This window comes from Perca fluviatilis, chromosome 23, assembly GCF_010015445.1.
Source record: "Perca fluviatilis chromosome 23, GENO_Pfluv_1.0, whole genome shotgun sequence".
Classification (NCBI taxonomy): Eukaryota; Metazoa; Chordata; class Actinopteri; order Perciformes; family Percidae; genus Perca; species Perca fluviatilis.
This window is the reverse complement of record NC_053134.1, coordinates 24,364,885-24,384,897: the sequence shown is the minus strand read 5'-3', so window position 1 is coordinate 24,384,897 and position 20,013 is coordinate 24,364,885. Positions and strand designations below refer to the sequence as shown.

At 41.8% G+C, this 20,013-nt stretch overlaps 2 protein-coding genes across 5 annotated transcripts in view; one reads left to right on the top strand and one right to left on the bottom strand.

The window, feature by feature from the left end:
• The first annotated feature begins 9,673 nt into the window (after nucleotides 1–9,673).
• LOC120553465 (nuclear transcription factor Y subunit beta-like) lies at nucleotides 9,674–19,560 on the top strand. Of its 4 annotated transcripts, none has more exons than XM_039791877.1 (8): nucleotides 9,674–9,799; nucleotides 12,310–12,403; nucleotides 12,935–13,065; nucleotides 13,773–13,970; nucleotides 15,359–15,430; nucleotides 16,602–16,680; nucleotides 17,953–18,032; nucleotides 19,003–19,560. In XM_039791877.1, the coding sequence occupies exons 2-8, from the start codon at nucleotides 12,310–12,312 to the stop codon at nucleotides 19,033–19,035; spliced, it is 687 nt and encodes a 228-aa protein (XP_039647811.1). In that variant the 5' UTR covers nucleotides 9,674–9,799; the 3' UTR covers nucleotides 19,036–19,560. The 4 variants fall into 4 exon arrangements, with proteins under 4 accessions (XP_039647811.1, XP_039647809.1, XP_039647812.1 ...); XM_039791875.1 differs by having other exon boundaries at nucleotides 15,356–15,430; XM_039791876.1 differs by lacking the exon at nucleotides 9,674–9,799 and adding an exon at nucleotides 9,843–10,101 and having other exon boundaries at nucleotides 15,356–15,430.
• The window catches only part of LOC120553464 (histidine ammonia-lyase-like), a 45,074-nt gene continuing 44,609 nt past the window's right edge, over nucleotides 19,549–20,013 (bottom strand). The window contains exon 20 of the mRNA XM_039791874.1: nucleotides 19,549–19,679. Within this exon, the coding sequence (XP_039647808.1) occupies nucleotides 19,623–19,679 (57 nt within the window). The 3' untranslated portion in view covers nucleotides 19,549–19,622. The remainder of the gene's footprint in view (nucleotides 19,680–20,013) is intronic.

The window sequence follows — 20,013 nt, the reverse complement described above, 5'->3', positions numbered from 1 at the left end:
GATGGGGGGGTGGGGGGGAATGACGGGCCGGTGTGTTGGAAGCTCCGGGGCTCTGCTGGTACTGATGAGGATTGTCCGCCGGTCAATGAGACTGAACGCAGCCAGCGCGGAGCGTACCACTGCTGGGCTGCTGGAGGGGAGGAAGCAGGGAGAACAGGGACACCCCCACACACACACACACCCGCACACACACACACACACACACACACACACACACACATACATCCCCCTCTCTGAGGAAATGAGCGCGTCCAGATGTGCGCTTCTATCCAACAGCATCACATTGGAACCTGTTGTTTAACCTCATATGAAAGTGTACAGTTTGGGTTCTTTTCTTACGCTTCCATCAAAACAAATAAGCATACTGCGTCATTCATTTGACGCTGTTACTCGCCACATTTTAATCTACATTTAGTCTACATTTCTCCAACCACAAACCATCTTTTTATTTTTATAATTTTCGAAAACGAACTCAAACATTGCATTTTTAATATTGTAATAATGCAATATTCTAAAAACAAGAAAGCTGTCAAAACCATCAGCCTGTGTGCGTGTGTGTGTGTTCACTTTCATGTTCTGACTGCCTGTCTTTGGATTTTGTTTAAATAAAGACATTTAAAAAAAACTATTGTTTAACCATTCTTATTAGAGGAGAAAGCTAAAGTAATAGAATCATGTTTTACACACGTTACAGATAAAAAAAAAATCCTATTCCATAAATAGTTGTATTTTTTTAACACGTACAAATGAGCTGGTACTGGATTGCATCTTCAGATGTTTTCTTCAGTGGTGAAATAAGTACTCAGATCATTTACTTAAGTAAAAGTATTTAAGTACCATGATATAAAAATACTCAATTGTAAGAGTTTGGAACTTTTTTAATTCCAAGAAAGTCAATTAATTTGCAGATTAAGAACCAACATTCACACAAAAAACTTGTAAATATATGATGTTGAATTAATGAATGAATGAAGAAATTTATTTCAGACGTATCAAAATAATATATATATAAAAACATAGACATGTCTGAAAAGGAGTAGAGGGAAGTAGGCCTATACACTTAATCCTACCCCTTTCAATGTTCAACACACATTACACGTAATAATAACAGTAGCAGTAGAAACATTAGAATCAGTGTTACTGTTATAGGTTTGCTCAACCCACACACATCATTGTAACAGTTTTTTTTTCTTTCCCTCAGCATTGCTTCATTTCCTTATTCCACATACAGATACAGTGCCATCTAGTGGTGTAACAGCACACACTGCACCTCCCCATACACTGTCCAACACAGGCAAGCAGTGCCAGATCATAGACAGTATATAAGAATGGACCAAGACCTGGACGGAGACCAGTGAAGTCTATTAGAAGTCTCTTTCCCGGTGCTGGCTGAGCGTTACTGAGCAGCCTCCAACTGAGCTTGAAGACGTAGATGTGACGTGAGCAACCTGTCTGAAAGTGTGAAGTCTTCTGGTAGCTGTGCCGAGAGAAATCTCAATCATTCCCAATCTTCCAGAGACGGAGAGCGTAGGTATATGTAAGGAGATAACATAGGCACAGGCTAATTATTGATCACTAACATGCTAGTTAACATTAGTAATTAAACCTAAACAGCTAATGTAAGTCCAAACTGCCTGCGAGCTTCTCCTGTACTATACGGTAATTCCTCTACTATGCGAAGGTAAGTTGCGTGGTTATGACACAATCGTTACAAAACCGTCTACTACGGAGCCATAACGTGAGATACAAGGTAATGGAGCCTTTTATACATTGTCGTGTTTCTTTAGAAATAAACAACGGACAAATAGAGTCTTTAAACGCTTCAGATGTAAAGTTATTCACTGTCAAGTGACATCAAAATGTATGCTAGTCAATGGAATGCTAACGGGAGGTGATCGCTTTGTAGCATCAAAATGGCGCCATAGGAGGTTCAAGTTCTGAAGCGAAGCTTACCCCCTTGTGCCAGATAGACCTCTGTGCAGCATCTTAACCTTGCTGCTAGACCTGCACAAAGTCACAGCAGCTGATCAAATTATGCCCTAATGGCATTTCCAGGCACCTGCCAAAAGACAGAAACTCCTGTGCACTTTTTGTAATTAGGATATCTGTCTTACTTAAACAAGCAGCTCGGTCAGGGGGGGGGATCAGAATCAGAAGGCGGTCTGGAGGCAGGGGTGATTCCAGGATTTTTGAAGTGAGGTGCCACAGGGGCGGGGGACCGATAATCAGTCAGGAGGGGGTCACCGCCACATTTTCTAAAGCTCAGTCTGCCACTTAAAAACAACAATAAGTGATGGTTCCATTATATCAGATTTTTGGATAGTCACCATGGAAACATGAATTGGTCATGTGACAAGAGCTGGGGAAATCGGCAGAATAGGCAGCCAAGTGACGCTACTCTGATCCAATGGAAATCACAATTGTCAGATTGACGGGACTCTAGCCCAATGGATTGGGGGGGGTGCCCCACCCCGAGCGACCCCTCCCCCCCCCCAAAACCATCCCTGTCTGGAGGATAACCTCGAAAAATGTACATCTAATGCCGCCACGTTCGGGAAGCAACAGCACGATACACGGCAGTACAGTCAAGTCCAGTGGCAGTTCTAGACCATTTCCAAATTAAGCTGGGACCACATGTGATTTTAGGGGTTCCAAATATATTAAGCACAAGTGTTACACACCACAAACCCTCCAAAGGGTCAGCGTCATGCTTTCAAGAAATACCTTCACTCCGGTCCCTGCATTCATCTGTATGAGACACTTCACTAAACGATTCTGCATGAATATTCAACAGTTGTTATGCAACCGCCGCTATGGCTGGCGGCACTGAATCAGAGGGAGAATATAAAAGAGGTAAAGCAAACAACAGGAACTCTGGCCTTTCTCTCAATGAGGACACCGAATGCATCAATTAAAGTGAGAGCACTCGCCAATAAACGCTTATTAATTTGGGTGATTCCATAATCCCCATCTAGTTCATTACATGAAATTAAGGCTGTAAAGCCCTGGAGGCAATAAAAAACACAGAGCATAAGCCTGAGCTTTTGCTCCATGTAAATGCATCAAATCCCAGAGTCTTATCACTCTCCTGCAGCCTTTAAAAACTCAACTATATTAAAGCTTACAGAGGCTTTCAGAGGTAGAACCCCAGGGAGCATCTTATCTTCCTCAAAGTTGAGAGCCATAAAAATGCATCAATGGTTATGTATATTTCCTAAAAAACACAAAAAGCAGCGCAGACACAAGTACACGGAAAACAAGACGTGTGTCTATCGATGGTTAGATTATTATATCCCCAAACCCCTTCTTAGCTGACATCTCCAGCACCAGCGACCTCTATTTAACACTCCGCTGAATGCCTTATTAATTAAGTTTAGAAAATGTCAAGCATTAACCCGCTCATGTACTCTGAGGTCAGTCTCCACGGAGATGGACTGCAAGGTTTATTAAATATTGCCCATGAATAATTCACACAGGCAGCATTCAGAGCAGAAAGCTCATTTGAATCTGCTGCTCTGGCATTGACCCCAGACAGCAGCGCTTTTCCAAGGACTGAACATAAAATCTGAAAACTGACCTCTCAGCACAGCACCTCAAACAGAGTGTGATGGGACATCAAGGAAGTGACAGTGAATTAATTTCATCGCTGGGGGAGGGAATCCATATATGTCAACAGAAGCTGGTGCTGGAGCCATACTGTAGCCTCGTGGGACCGTCCTGATCTCGCTGGCTCCAGTTATCCACTCGCAGATCAGTCTGGCGACAAGATCAATCTTGAGATTGAGAGAATTTGGAGCCGTTCGCCAGACGACCGACCAATCAGCGTTGGTTTTGAGGCGGGTTTAGGTGCGACGCAACGAGAAGCGACTGTTCAGTCTAAACAACGTGGCAGCTTCCACAGATGAGATGAGCGTAGCTATCGCCCAAGTTTTATCCAAATTAGAAAGTATTCCTTCATTGAAAGAAGAGCAAAAAAACGGCACTGCAGGCTTTTCTCGGAGGAAAAGATGCTTTTGCTCTTCTCCCAAGAGTTCGATCTGATTGGTTGATTTGGCCCGTCTACCACCAACATAGGTGGTGATAAACAGATGGTTTATCCAATCAAGTAACCAGTATTTTCGCCCCCTTCCCAAAAGTTCTCCAACGGAAAGTTCCCAGATGGATATGCCGAATAAATGCGAAGCAATCCATCTGGCGGAGTCAGGTTAGCCATATTGTGCCTTAAAGGCTAATTTCGGTATTTTTCAACATGGACCTTATTTTCCCATGCATTGGTGTCCAAGTGACTAATGTGAACAGAAATCTTTGACCAGTATTGAGCGAGAACGCTGTTACCCGCCAGCAGCGAACCGGGCTGCAATGTAAGCCTATGGGGCAAATGTGCATCTTCAATATCCGTCCACTAAAAGTGCTGTTTCTGCCACTGTGAGTGACAACATTATGGAAAGGATCCCTACAGAGATAGACCTTTTTGTTAAAGAGTAAGATCCTTTTTGTTTAACCAAAACAGCCCTGAAAATCACCATCACCAAACCCACCAGACTCCATTCAAATAATCAGCACTTTTAGCGTGTATAGAGCCAGCATAGTTTCACATGTAAGTGTGTGAATTAAGGGTTTATTTCAACCACATCAGAGAAGTGATTGTTGGAACAGCGGAAAAACGAACAGCTTTGGGCTTATTTTATTTTGTTTCTGTCGAATATGATTAAGTATGGTTAACATAATAAAATTACTGTTTATTTAAATGGAGTCTGGTGGGTTTGGATATATATATATATATATATATATATATATATATATATATATATATATATATATATATATATATATATATATATATATATATATATATATAAAGCTCAGTAATTTCCTAAAACAGCTGGTTACTGTAGTTTTTATCAAACGTTACTCAAACAGGAGGAAATAGAGCATTTGTTGGGGACTATTTTTGGCAAATTAATCTACAATGGGTTTTCTAGGCTATTTGTGACAGCAGGACATTGTTGAGAGAAAATAAACTACAGTGTGTGTGTGTGTGTGTGTGTGTTCATGGTAATGATGGAACATATCCGCCGGTGCAACAGTGTGGCAAATTAATGTGATTTAATAGTTTTTGGACACGATGGAGCTCTATGGCACAGAGGAAGAAGATATATATATATATATATATATAAGGCTTTGACACACACACAATCCTCGCACAGTGCTTTTCATAGGATTTGTTGACCCATGTTAAGAATGTAGAAAATGTAGAACATTGTCAATCTTTATTCTTTAAATTGATTTTTACAACATCACATCTACAGTGTCATATTTTATACCACAAAGTACCAACTCTTTCCTCCTGAAGCATTACATTACATTTAAACCGAGTTAAATTTTCAAGTCCAAGATGCCACTTTTTATGACTACAACATTCACCTGAATTAGAATGTCTAGGGGTGGTTTGCATCTTTGTCGGAGATTTCTCCCTGCGATGCAGTCTGATCTTTGGAAACACTGGCTTCTGGACTGCAACATGAAAGACAAGCTTGTGTGGGGTGATGTGGGTTGGATCTATAAATCATGTAATGGTGGACATCAAAGGGTCTGTGGGCCGTGGCCGTGGGGGAAGAAGTACTCACATCAATTCCACAATTTGAAAAATTCTCCATTACATTCCTACTTTGAAAAGTGCATTTTAGGTAAAAGTACAGAAGTATTAGTATGAAATGTAGTTAAAGGATTTGGATCTTTTGAAGTGGGGTTGTATGAGCTGCTTCTCCATAGTCAGTGTGTTGGCTACAGTAGATGGTGGTCGGCACGCCCCCAGTTTAGGAGACACAGACGGGAGTACTGGAGACACGGAAGCTAAGCAATGTCCTGCTGTGGACTGTGAACACATTTCAAGGCTCTGACACACCAACCCGATGGCCGACTGTCGGCAGAAAAGGCAGTCGGACTTGGCTCCCCGGGGTCAAAAATGTGCCTCGGAACACACCGAAGCGACGCCGACTTCAGCGTACGATCTGCGCGTGCGCGAGACGTAATACGTCTCCATAACAGCGGGCGGCGCTAATCTGTATTGTCGCCCAAAAAACTGAAAATGCAAATGAGGGAACATCTCTCTAGACCTAGTAAACACAGAGCACGATGTCGTCAGTCATTGTTTTCATCAGAGAGTGGTGATAGTAGTCAAGAAGGATCCTTGTCATCATTACTCGCCGAATGGAAGAAAATACCATGGCTAGTAATAAGAAGGTACTGGCGTTGTCAGCTCCGGTTTTCTCGTACACTGATTCGCTAGTCAAGGGCTAGCACTCCACCAACCAGATTGGTCATTTAGTCCGAGTGGCCATAAAATGAACGCCAACGGCTCCTCCGACTCACGACGGTACGGAACACAGCGAACAGACTCGAGTCACCGACCTCAACAGACTGTCCGACGGCCGATAATCGGGTTGGTGTGTCAGCACCTTTACACCTAAAAAAATCAATATCAGTTTAAAGCTATAGTGCGTAGCTTCTGTCTCCCCCATGAGGAATTCTAAGTAATGACCACAACACTGTCGGTGCATCCACATGATACAAGCCTTCCGTGATTGCGCTTTCCCCCCCACCCCTCCTCCACGCAGTTGCTAGTAGCCAAGGAGGACACGGAGAATAAAAAAAAACATGATGGACTCTTCAGAATAGGTCATTCTTTTATTCATTATTATATATTTTTATTCTTTTTATTATTGAGTTTCTGCGTGCGAAAGTCGCCGCCAGGCCTGGCTGCTTGCTTGCTTGCTTGTTTGCCCAGCGCCGCTGAGTCACGTGACGGTACAACATCAAATCACAAAAGGGGAGGAGGAGCAAAGTGTGCCTGCTCTGCGCTGTGACAGCCTGTGTGACAGGAGCAGCACTTGAAAGCAGCGGCACAGACACAGACAGAGACACAGACAGCCAGGTCGCCTCTTTGATGTAAATATTTCATTATATCTTTTAATGGGACAACACTGAAGAAATGACACTTTGCTACAATGTAAAGTATTAAGTGTACAGCTTGTATAACAATAGTGTGAATGTGCAGTCCCCTCAAAATAACTCAACATACAGCCATTAATGTCTAAACCGCTGGCAACAAAAGTCTATGTTAAATTCACATAGAGGCAGGCAGATGTTTATTTTTAAAGGCCAGTTATTTCATGGATCCAGGATACTATGCATCCTGATAAATATATATATATAATGATTTATATTAGATTGCACTCTCCATTTTGTCACATTTATATGCTGCAAACATGTTTCAAGTTTTCACTTCAAATTTGAATTTCAAATTTGGATGATCAAAATTAGTATTACTGATTATTATAAGTAGTCACACAATTTCCAATTCCAGTTTTATATATATATATATATATATGTTTGTTTTTTATTACCATGCTCTTTCAACCTTCTGCCATATTTCAGAGAGTCTTGAATAGCTTTTCTCAGCAGAGATGTCTGTTGAAGTCCTGATGCTATCCATCAGTGCAATGTTGAGACTGGAAGCTCCCAGTTCTGGAGGGAAAAAAAGAGTAAAGAAACAAACTGAAAGAATAGAGAAGGAAAGGAAAGGGAAGAAATCAGAGAGGAGGAGAAAATAGTAAAAAAAAGAAAGGAAATAAAAGGAAAACAGTTGACAAAAGGAAAGACACCAGAGGAAAAGAAAGAGAAGATAAACATGACAACAAAGACAAAGTGAGACGTGAGAAGATGAGAGAATTTCTGAGTAAAATGCTATACACAATGTCTGAAACATAGAGCCAACAACATAGAGAAGAGAAGAGAAGAGAAGAGAAAGGATTCATAATCCCCCTCTATCTCCAGACTCGGAGGATTAAATACTCAAACGTCCCCGAGAGGGAGCCACGGGGTCAAGGATCAGCACCTTTCTCCTCGACGCCGCCGCTTCCTGGAGGAGCGAGAGAAGAGACAGACGGAATAAATGAGAGCCACGGAGTCAGACGGCAAAGGAGAAAGAGCTGGGAAATTAAATATTGAAACGGGTTAAGCGTTTGTCCTTCTCAACAATCGCAGCTCCTGCACCCTTCATCTCATTTTCCACTTTTCCTCTAGAGCTACTCGCAGATCATCCCATTACCATAGAGCCCATTAATATGATAATTATCTGAGTCGGGCTTTGGCAAAAGGGTGCGTTCACTGACCAAATTAGCGGTAATTATGAGGTTGAGTTGGTGGAGTGAAGCCGGAGTTACAGCTAGATGCATGCAGAGGAACTTAGGGCTGCTCGATTATGGGGACAAAAAATCACAATCACAAATATTTGGGTCAATATTGAATATACATGAGATTACATGGATTTATACTTTCTTTAGGTCCTGCTTTCTGTCAGTACTCTAATCTTAAAGCTTCGGAGAAGATAGAACAAAGTACAAGGAGAAAGCAAAAGCTAAATAAGTAGGAAACAAAAGCATGTAAATACTGACTGCAGAGCTTGTGCCCCCCCCCCCCCTCCAGTAACCAGCATGTCGTAGTCATAAGGACCCAGTAAGGGGGGGGGGGGGGTCTGGGTTTCCTCCAACAGGGAAGTTTTGAGCATCAATGACTTAATTTCCTGCATTCTGATTATGCACCAATTTACAGTGGATATACCTTTATTGTGTGTGAAGAAGTAAAACACAGAAGGCAATTCAAAATATATCCAAAATATAATAGACTAGACTATCTGTCCAATCTGAGTTTTCTGTTGCACGACTAAAACTACTTCTGAACGTACACGTTCCACCAAAACAAGTTCCTTCCCGAGGCTATTTTACAGAGGCACTCCGTCCTGTGCTTAGCACCGCCCAAGACGATTGTGATTGGTTTAAAGAAATGCCAATAAGCCAGAGCACGTTCTTCTCCCATCCCAGAATGCTGTGTGGACTAGCCAGACCCTCTTCTGCAGCGCTGTGGAGGAAGGTCTGGCAATGCGAGACTAAACTGTTACTAAAATCTGAGCCATTAGTCAAAATTGCATAAATCTCTAATTTTCAATTTGTAATAGCTACCACCTCACCTTTGTAGTAATGGCACAAAAATCAGTGTTTTGGCATAGTATAGATACAACAGTTGGCCAAAACTTTATTTTTGGTTAGCAGGAAAAGCTGTTAAGGATAACATAGTCTACCTTCTTTTTGTCAAAAAAGGACAGGTAAAATTAAATAGGCACTTATCGGAACAGTTTTCTACACATAACCTCGGCCTCATTGCACTTACACAGGCTCTGAATAGTCCTAAATAGGCTCTCTGTGGGTATTTGCTAATTAAGTGCAGAACTCCAGACGCCTGCTGGGCAGTATTCTTGGAAGAAAAGCCGAGGGAAGAAGGTGTCACATTTGAGTGAAACTTGTTGGCTAGAAGAGATGCATTCCCGTGCAGCCATAAATGTAGGAGTTCTGATAATAGCCTACAGCGGGATTTCGACTAGAAAACGTGCCTCTGAAAGTGCAAATTGCATTGAGTATTTTCTGTCGGTTCAGAATGCAGTGACTCTGTACTTACACTTGATTAGGTTTGATTATAAACAAAAGACGTAAAGTACACGTTTTGAAACACAAGCGATTTTTACAATTTTACAGTAACGACTGATGTATATTTGCACTGCTAAATTTGCTTTGAACCTGTGAGGTAGGAGCTTGCGAGGAGTCCCTAAACGCAGCACGGCCCTCTATCGGCAAGCGCCGGTGATGCAGCCGCGGCTACGCGCTGGGACTGGTCCTTTCGCAGCCATTTTCTGTCCAACCAAACAGCCGTCTCAGGAAGGTAACCAACCAGGGCTTCATTGCAGGTTTGTGCCTGGCTCCGGCCAATGATTGCTAACCGATTTCTCGTTAGCTCGAATGGAAATGTCCGTCTCTGTCTGATTTTTTTATTTGTTGTCTGAGTGAATGAGGGCTGCTCATCAGGAAGTATCCAGCGGGCCAAACTTTATAAACGATTATTTAACATTTCGGCCCCGGCCACGTCTTGCTCCGCTCGGTATGACAAAGAACAGGCCTGTCTCTGCAGGCGCGAATTGCAGTGGACTTCCAATGAACATGTTTTCAAGGGACGCTATGTACCTGAATAGGTTAACGTTAACTACAGAAGGTAACAGCCCGCTGGACAGCCTCTCTTCATTATGCTGAACTGATTAAGTTAACGTTAGATGTATTAAGACATGGAAACTGGCTAGCTAGCTAGCTAGCTCCATTCGTGGGTTGATATTAGCTAACGTTAGCTAAATATCTCACATACCCGCGGCTGACATCTGCTAGTTAGCTAGCATACTAAAGCTAAACACAGAACAATGTATTTAGCGCGTGGCTAACGTTAACGGATCTCACTGCGGGTTTACAGCTGTGTAACTAGCACGGTTTTCATGTAAGTTACAATGCTAGCTAACTGCACTAACACAACGTTAACGCTAGCTCGCAATCCCAGTGCCGTGCCAAAATATCGCTTCAGAATGTATTCCCCCCGAGCCAGCAAATAAATTTATTTCATCTTACAAAACTGCGTGTAATATGAAGGGGGGAGGGGGATTTATTGTGCCAACATTCATTGTCAACCTCTAAAAATATCACCGTTCTCTAAAAGATGCAACACAACTAACGTTAGTCAGTGTCTTTAAAGTAGAAACGTATAAATGACGTTAACGCTAGCTAATGACCTCAATGCAACATCTGGCACAAGACCAGACCCGCTTTTTTCAGTGAGCTAACGTTAATGAATGGGCGGTCTAGTTAGCTAGCTAACACACAGAGACAAAGCAAAACACACATTTGGTTCCTTTCTAACAACTTCTCAATTAAACTTTAAATACACGGATTTAGAGTTGATAGCTACAGCCGTTACAGTGGGCGTGTACTTTGAAATTAAATTCGAATTACATGGAAGAAATCATCACAACTCTCAGAGGCCCTTTCCGGCATTCATTTATTACTATTACGATGTGTTTAATATGGGAAAGGAAAAAAACCATGTTATAGTATACTGCCTAAATGGCAAGATACACATATGGATTTAACTCTGACATTAAAACCGCTTAGGGGTTGAGAAAATTTACAATTTCCCTAATTTGGAAAAATATTTTTTTTTTGGCGCTTTATCTAAGTTAGGGCTTCACAATATGAGGAAAATATCTAATTGTGATTATTTTCACTGGTATTTCGATTGCAGTGTGATTCACGATATTGAAGGGAATGATCATGTTTTTATCATTGTTCTCGTTTTCATTGACTAATATTAAATCTTAAAAAATTATTAGAGACGCACCGATTACAACTTTCTAGGCCGATTCCGATTTTCTTTGAGTTAGGCCAGCCGATACCGATTTTAATTTTTTCTAACCACTTTACAGCACACACAATCTATCTTTTCTTTAACACATAATGGATCACTATAAAATAGAACTACTAATGTTGGAACAATTTCCTTCTTTTCACATCCAATATCCAACTAAAAAAATATGATTTTGGTTTTTGGTGTCGTCCCTCTACGCCCTACTTTTTCGTTGCAGGTGTTGCATATTGCAAACTTGTTATCTTTTGCACACGCGCTGAATAATTTCCAAACAGCTGACATTTTGCAGGTTAACTCACCGGGTTCCCTACATGTGTGAAAATAGCGCCGACACGCGCTTCACACCACGAGCGGGTACGCGACACACACGGCGGAGAAGTTGAGAGAAAGGAAAAAGAGACGTGTGTGCGTGCGTCCTTGAGAACTGTTACTCTATAACTTCTGTTGTCAGTTAATTGTAGCGTTGACCGGCATGAAATCGCCATATGTCAGACTGACCTGCCGGTCGCCGGTCATGGCCGAGCACGTGAAAACCGTCCAATTCCGGTCACCGGCCGGTCTATCGGTGCATCTCTAAAAATTATAATGATTATAGTGTGATTTTTATTTTTTATTTTTTTTGCTAGGATCTGTCCCAAACAAAGGTGTTTTCTGTAGTCTGTAGGATAGGATTTGTAGGCCGGGACGTCTCTGCAGCACCACACTACTTCATTCAGAATGGTTGGACACAAATTTTGCCTTTTAACAAATATTGCGCCCCTCTGCGATTTGGATATTGCACTAGTCCGTATTGCGATTTCGATAAAATTGCGATTAATTGTGCAGCCCTAACCTACATGGAGATTTGCTCCTTGATGACGGTGTGTGTAGGAAGCTTTGTAAATAACTCAAGTCAAGCTTTCAGTGTGATTCCATGGAGTGAGTTTGAGATGCTCGGTACATTTTAGGCTCTGCCGGTACATCGCTTTAGCTTTTAGAAGTTGAAATGAGACAGCTGTGGGTTTTATTTTGCAGATGGACGGAGACAGCTCGACCACGGACGCCTCCCAGCTGGGCATCGCTGGAGAGTACATGGCATCCGGTCATTACGTTCTCCAGTCTCAAGATGGTGAGGAGGAGACAAAGTGTAGCTCTTCAGAAAACAGTCAGTGTTGTGTTTACGCTAGGACTGAACAATTGGGGCAAAACAATCTAATTGGGATTTTTCTGCCAGATATTGCGATTAGATTAAATTTGTGTTTAGTTAATATTCACTGTGTAACAGATAAAACATGTCATGGAGCATTAGAACATGGGACACCATCAAAACAGCTCTATATTCTTATGGAACATGGATATGAACAGCCAGCAATAAGTGTCAAATACAGAACATTCATCACAAAGCTAAAGTTATTATAATAAAAAACTATTCCAATGAAAAATATCACTACTTCACTGTAAACTGAAATGTCTATGACTCAGTTCAATAGCAGCATCATGTTAAATAAAGTCATACAAAATTATGAAAAATCCACAAAAAGTTCAAATCGCAGTCGTTCAAATCGCAATTTTGGATTTGAAGAACGATTAATCGCCCAGCCCTAGTTTCAGCTCAGGTTTCCACGGAGCCGATTCTATCTTGTGTGTTTGTTATCTGCAGATGACGGCGAGGAGAATCTGAATGACCACGATGACAGCGGTATCAAAGAGAACTTCAGGGAGCAGGACATCTATCTTCCTATCGCCAACGTGGCTCGCATCATGAAGAACGCCGTTCCTCAGACTGGAAAGGTTAGTGGGAGCGAGAAGGGACGGAGCAGACCTCTAGTAGCGCCACGGATCAGTTTTACGGGGTGGTTCCCCGTTTTGTCAGTCGCGTGATAACACATGCGTGTGGTCGTAAGGTAAAGGGGGGGTTGGGGGGGCGTGCCGACCGCCATCTACTGTAGCTTATACACTGACTGTAGGAGCCAATTAGTGCCCATGGTTTAAATAGGAACCAATCTTTGGTTCCTCAGGTGCAACCCGGAAGCACATACAGTTTTTGAGCACACACACACACACCCAACACCACACAGGCATACTTGCAAGCAGTGATTTGTCTGGAAACCCAACTCTCAACCCAACCCAAAGATCTCATGGAATTAAATGGAACCAAAGGTTTTAACTGCAAATATGACTCGGACTTTCACTGATCAAAAAGGTCAAAAGTGCGTCAATTACTCTATCCGTGGAACAGAACCTCCGGGGCTTAAAGTTTGGGCTTAGCCTCTACACTGACTATGGAGAAGTACCTCAAGAACTCCACCAGGGCTGTGACAGTAACTGCATTACCGCAATCTTTTTTAAATTTTAGTTTTTTTGCTGCTGAAAGGTACAGGAGTGCATATGTCATGTGAAGTGGAAACACTGTTCTGGGACATATGTTGTGTGGTTGAAGTCATGCTTTCAGTTCCCCTGCAAATTGTCTTTTGTGTACATTCCCGTCTTCTCGCCAGATCGCGAAAGACGCCAAGGAGTGCGTGCAGGAGTGCGTGAGCGAGTTCATCAGCTTCATCACGTCGGAGGCGAGCGAGCGCTGCCACCAGGAGAAGAGGAAGACCATCAACGGGGAGGACATCCTGTTCGCCATGTCCACGCTGGGCTTCGACATGTACGTGGAGCCGCTGAAGCTCTACCTGCAGAAGTTCCGAGAGGTGAGACACACACCGGGGTCCAAATGACCGCGTGGACATGCACTGCAGTCATCTTGTTAAAAATGTCCCACTCATTTTATGTTTTATTGGGGGGGGGGTAATTGGGATATTTCTGCCAGATATTAAGATTATGATTCAATATGTGATTATTTATTTTTTTAAAGTTTAGATAAAGTTCAATATTCATGCCATGGAGCATTAGAACGTGAGACACCATCCAAACGGCTCTATATTCTTGTATAAGAATGAGAACATGGATATGAACAGCCAGCAAAAAGTGATTTTCTTTTAATAAGCATGGAACATTGAAGAGTCAAACACAGAACATTCATCACAAAAGCTAAAGTTATTATAATAAAAAACAATTCCAATTTAAAAAAAAAAAAAAAAAAAAAAAAAAAAAAAAAAAAAAACTGACTACTTTCTTGTAAAGTGAAATGTGTGATATGTCTCAGTTCAATAGCAGCATCTACATAATGCACCTTCTACCATCATGTTAAATAAAGTCATACAAAATGAATAAAAATCCACTGAAAATAGGGCATTTCTGTTAACTAGCTGTGATATGTAACGTTATTCTGGCATTTATCTTATGAAAAAACAATAAATATAAAAAATGTTAAACCAAATGCTACACCAAACATTCGATTAATCACGCGCGGTCTTCACGATTAACTAATGGCTTTCTTTCAAATCCCGATTTAGATTTGAAAACGATTAATCGTTGAGCCTGTTCCATGGAGCAAAGGCCTCAGGTTTATCGATGATTTGCAACTTTGGCAAAACTCTGTCATATTAGGTTTCGATGTAGCATTGCCAGATTGACTCCAGTCTAATAATTGCGCAAAGTTTATCCACTGTTTGTTAAAGCTTTAGTGCGTAACTTTTTGATATTAACGAACGTCCGTTACATTCCAGCCGTTGCCAAATGAGTTGCTCCAAAGCTAATTAAGACTATCAGCTCCACACAACTCTCTCTGGATTTCTCAGTAGGACTATGTTCAGAAGAGATTGGTGGCGTCCGGCGACTTTCCCGCACAGAAACTCGAGTGAAGATAATGACCTCTTCTGAAGAGTCCATCATGTTTTGTTGAATCTTCCGTGTCCTCCTTGGCTACTAGCAACTGCGTGATCACGGAAGGCTTGTATCATGTGGACGCGACGACAGTTTTGTTGTCATTACTTAGAATTCCTCATGGGGAGACAGAAACTACGCACTATAGCTTTAAATCGGGTCAATAATTCCAAATCTAAAACAAAGCTGTATGATTACACAATTCGGTAGCAGGTTTTGAGCACATATACAATAGTCCCAATCATCTTAACCAGCCCAGTTTGTCTGTCTGCCCACTAACATTTTTTTCTGCCCACTGTGAATAAAAAAGCAGCCTAGCTGGCAACAGACAGAGCATCAAGCAGCTGGGTTTCCAGATGGGTTGGGAACTTCAGCGACAAACTGGGTAGAGTCATAACTTGTGTTGAACTGTCTAAAATGCTTAAATACAATCAACTTGATTACCCTAAAACAGACAATGGCATTTCTCTGGTTAAAGGGGAAACTTTGGTATTTTCACATGTTTTTGTCTTAAGTGACTGATGGGGGGGGGGGGACGACTTTTGAAATCGGTCCAGTATTTAGTGAGAGCGCTTCAGACTTCTTCTTGAGCGAGACTTGGTTATTAATATATATTAATAAACAAACGAGCTTCGAATATGATTTTTGGGCAAAAGTCAAAGCCCAATTCAAAATGTTCTATCCTATTGGACCTACATGCAGTAACGGACATAATCTAGAACCTTGTAACCCTGAGAACCAAATGAAATTCTTGCTCACAATTATATATAATCATGAAATTGAATTATATTGTAATTATTATATTGTAAATCAGTAAAAACTGTCCCATACACAGTTGATAATGGGTAGCGTGGGACAGTAAAGCTTCATCATTTTTATATTTACATGTTTATACTTCCATAATCCACACTGAGCTCTAGTTATTTGGCTGCTGGACAAAAAAGTCAGTTTTGCTCCCTGCTAGGGATCCTTTCCATAATGTTGTCAGACACTTAGACTACAACAATCTGAGCCTGCCAGTGGCAAATGCAGCACTTGATGTGCCTTTGCCCCAAATACACTGCAGGTCAAATTTTTCCCAGCTGCAACCTGCAGCGCTCTCTTGCTCAATGCTGGACCAGTTTCAAAAATGCTTGTTCACATTAGTCACTTATTGGTTCAACCACACATCATGTAGCTACAAAGGCCACCAGAAAACAGCAACAAAGAAAAGGTAACGTCTGCACACTGCACAAAAGTTCAATGCCGTTTTCATTTAGACCCAGAAACATGGGACAACAGGGTCCAGGCTGAAAAATACCAAAGTTTCCCTGCAAGATAATCTGAAAACAATGTCTGAAAAGCTGTTTGTAATTTCATCCACTGAAGCTGTTTTTTATTATAGCCCAACCAATAGCAGCCCCTTCTTAATTCAAGGTTTCTACGTTTGACTGCAAAGGCCTGAAAATGGAATCAGTTTATTCCCAGTTGACCACCACATTCTTGTTGAGTTCCAGACGCCGCCGTGGTCACGTGTGTAACGTGTTCTGCTGCTCTGGTGTTTTTTTTTTTTCCAGGCCATGAAGGGCGAGAAGGGGATCCCCGGGGTGTCGGTGGGAGAAGGCCTGGGAGATGAACTCACGGACGACAGCTTCAGTAAGTATCAATGGCTCGAATGTCTTTGAGAATCGGTCCTTAAAGGGGTGATAGAATGATTATATAGGGTATTTCACACTGTTCCTTAAGGTCTCCTTATAGGGTATGTAATATTGGTTGGGCTGAAAATAGCCAGAGTGCAATTTTTTTTGGCCCTTATGCATCCCTGTGGAATGTCCCTATTTGGAATGTCTCTCTATTCTTCCAAATATGGTATGCTCGTGAATATTTAGATGAGCTGTGCACTGATTGGTTGAGGAAACACCTACACATACATTGGAGACGAGACCGCAGGTCTCATATTTCAGACTCTGCAACGTTATACATTGTTTGTCTGCTATTTCGTTATTAAATTCTCTTTTAATAACGAATTTGTGAATTTGAGGGGTCTCCTTAGGAGGAGCTGCTAGCTAGGCTATGTGTCCCATTTAATCCTATGGGAAAAGATCGTTGCTACACTTTCAGCACAAGTATCGTATATTCACACTTTGAATTTCGTCACGGCATGTATATCACAGCTCCCTAAGGTCTTATAAAGCTTAGCTAACACTTGTCCAGTTTCAATTTAATGCATTTTTGTGAATTTTAGAGGTCTCGTTAGGAGGAGGCTAGCTAGCTCTCATTGATAGAGCTCCATCCAGCTCACTGGCGGACAAGTGGTGTTTATTTCCTCGACCATTTGTTTAAGTAACTCAACACACATATCCATTATAAGATTAACTGGAACCTGCGGTAAGAGATTACGGGCGTAACAACCTCGCTGACCGCGCTCTCACTTACACACACCGGCCATTTAGCAGGAAGAGGGGAGTTGCAGGCCCTGGAGCTCTGCCAGGGCAACGACGTTTGGTAGTGAAGTCCAGTAACCCAGAAACTGTGACATGGCGCGCGTATGGAGCACCACGGGCTGCCGATCAGTGGTGTGGCCTATGTAAATGTTGAGGCGTGACAAAGATAGAGACTAGAGCCAAGTAAGGAGGAGTTGAGATTTGCCCGTTTTCAGCAGCGGTTTCAAATTGTGAGATTTGCAGAGGAAAGGTGTCAATGGGACCTTGAGGTTCTATGTATGTTAAATGCTGTTGTTGCATTTGTTTTAAATGAATGAAATAAATAAAAGAAAAAAAGAAAATAAATGTATGTCCTATTTACCCCTCCAAAATGGGTAAAGGTAAGGTAAAAATCGGTTTTGCATTCCATCACCCAAGTTTCTATGACCGCTCTTTTACATCTGAATTTCAGTCTGATTATAATCCACATGTCTGCCCTCTCCAGCAAACCCACTGCCAGCTGGGATTATCACAGCAGACGGTCAGCAGCAGAACGTCATGGTGTACACCACCTCATATCAACAGGTAAAACCCACATACTGTCCTCGCTGCACACTCCTTATATAGGGCTGAGTATCGTTTCGACGATCGTTGCGCGGTACTTTTTAAACCGTGCCGGTGCCTAAACGGCGCCTGAACATACTTTTAAAGCCTCTGAACACCCACACGGGTGTTTTCAGTTATTCTGGCTGATACTGGTATTTTCAAAACGATTGCGATTCCTAAACAGATTCTTAAAAAAACGAAAAATGCCATTTTGGTGAGCCTGGTAAATATGGCATTTTAAAAGTAGCCTACATTTACGGTAGCCAGCTAACGGTAGACTACAGAGAAAGTGTGATATTTTTATGTCCGTTTCGGAGCGACAGAGGAAAAACATTTCAGTCGACACGAAATTTGCATTCTAATCCGGTCCAATTCCTACCGGTTGCGTAGGAACCGCTTCCGTAGTGGAACCGGGTTTCGGTACCCAACCCCTACCAATAAGGATGACTAAGCTGTCATTTGTCCCGCCCTAACAGGTGCAACAACACTAACAGTGGAGTTAGGAAGATGTCAATCACTCAGTCTAACCACACCCACACAGTCCTGGAAAAGGTCCAATCAGCCACATTAACTATGTGTGCTTGTTCAGGGCCTTTTAAACGTATTTATTTTTTAAAGTGTAAAAAAAAAAAAAAGAAGAGCACAAAACAATGGTGGGCGACATTAAAGAACAGCTTGTGTATTGTTAAGGCCATATGGTCAAAATGAAGTTATTTTTTAATAGTTTAATAACAATAACTTATAACAATGACTCACTCTATCTGTAAAGTGTCTTGAGATAACTATTGTTATGATTTGATACTATAAATAAAATTGAATTATATAAATAGTTTTAAATTGGACTGAAAGAGACAGTTATATTGTCACTCCCAATTATTTCGGAGACAGTGAACTCGTCCGGCAAACATTTGGAACCGTTAACAGCTCAAAACTGTGACTGTGTTTGCAGATCCCCACCGTGCAGCAGATCCAGTTTTCATGACGAGACCTGAACACGGCGGCTCCTTTCACCAGGCACCGATCGGCGGGTTGACCCCCTCCCCCCCAGGGTAGAGGTTATCAGACAGGGAGGGAGGGAGAGGGAGGAGTCTGCAGAAACCCCCTCATGTACAGAGCAATCACTACCTGTTGAGTAGAAAGTCTAGTTCCTAGTTGTGAGGTACCAAATGTTTTGGGAGTGCAGTCCAAAGCAGTTGGCAAAATTGAGGCTTTATTTTAAAGGCTAGTCTTTATGACATGATTTAGTGGTCGGAATATGTTTTGTGTGTGTTCATGTGTTTTGCTTTTATGCATTTAATTGATTTGCGGCGAAGGGTGGGGGTGGGTGGGGGGGGAATAATGGGAAGTGTTGGATGTTTATTTTTGAACACCTCTGTGTTAACTGAGAGAAGGCACGTTGTTACTGCCACATCAGATCATGCAGCTCTTTTGTAAGTTGACACAATTTACCATGTGCTTTAATGTTATGTAAATCCTTTGAATAAAAATTCAAAAGTGATGTTTAAAATGTCTCCCCGTCTTTTATTTTCACACATGAAGCACATCACACAGTGTAGCATCGTTACATGATCATATCTTCAGCTTGTTCTTGTATTCGTCCATGTACGGTTGAACTGTCCTCCAGACCTGAGAGCAAAAAAAAAAAAACACCGAGCATGACATCATAATGTAGCGTTATTACTAGGGCTGCACAAAGAATCTCGGTTCTATCTAAATCGCCATACGGACTAGTGCAGTATCCAAAATGCAGGGGCGAGGGCGCAATATTTGTTAAAAAGCAAAATATGTGTCAAACCATTCTAAATTAAGAATTAAAGTAACTACTGTTTTTTTTCCAACCTGGACCCTATTTGCGTGTTTTTGTGTGTAACAATCTGTGAAATTGGTCCAGTATTAAGCGTAAATGCTGTAACCGGCAGCCACAGACCGGGCTGCAATGTAACCCTATGGGGCAAATGTG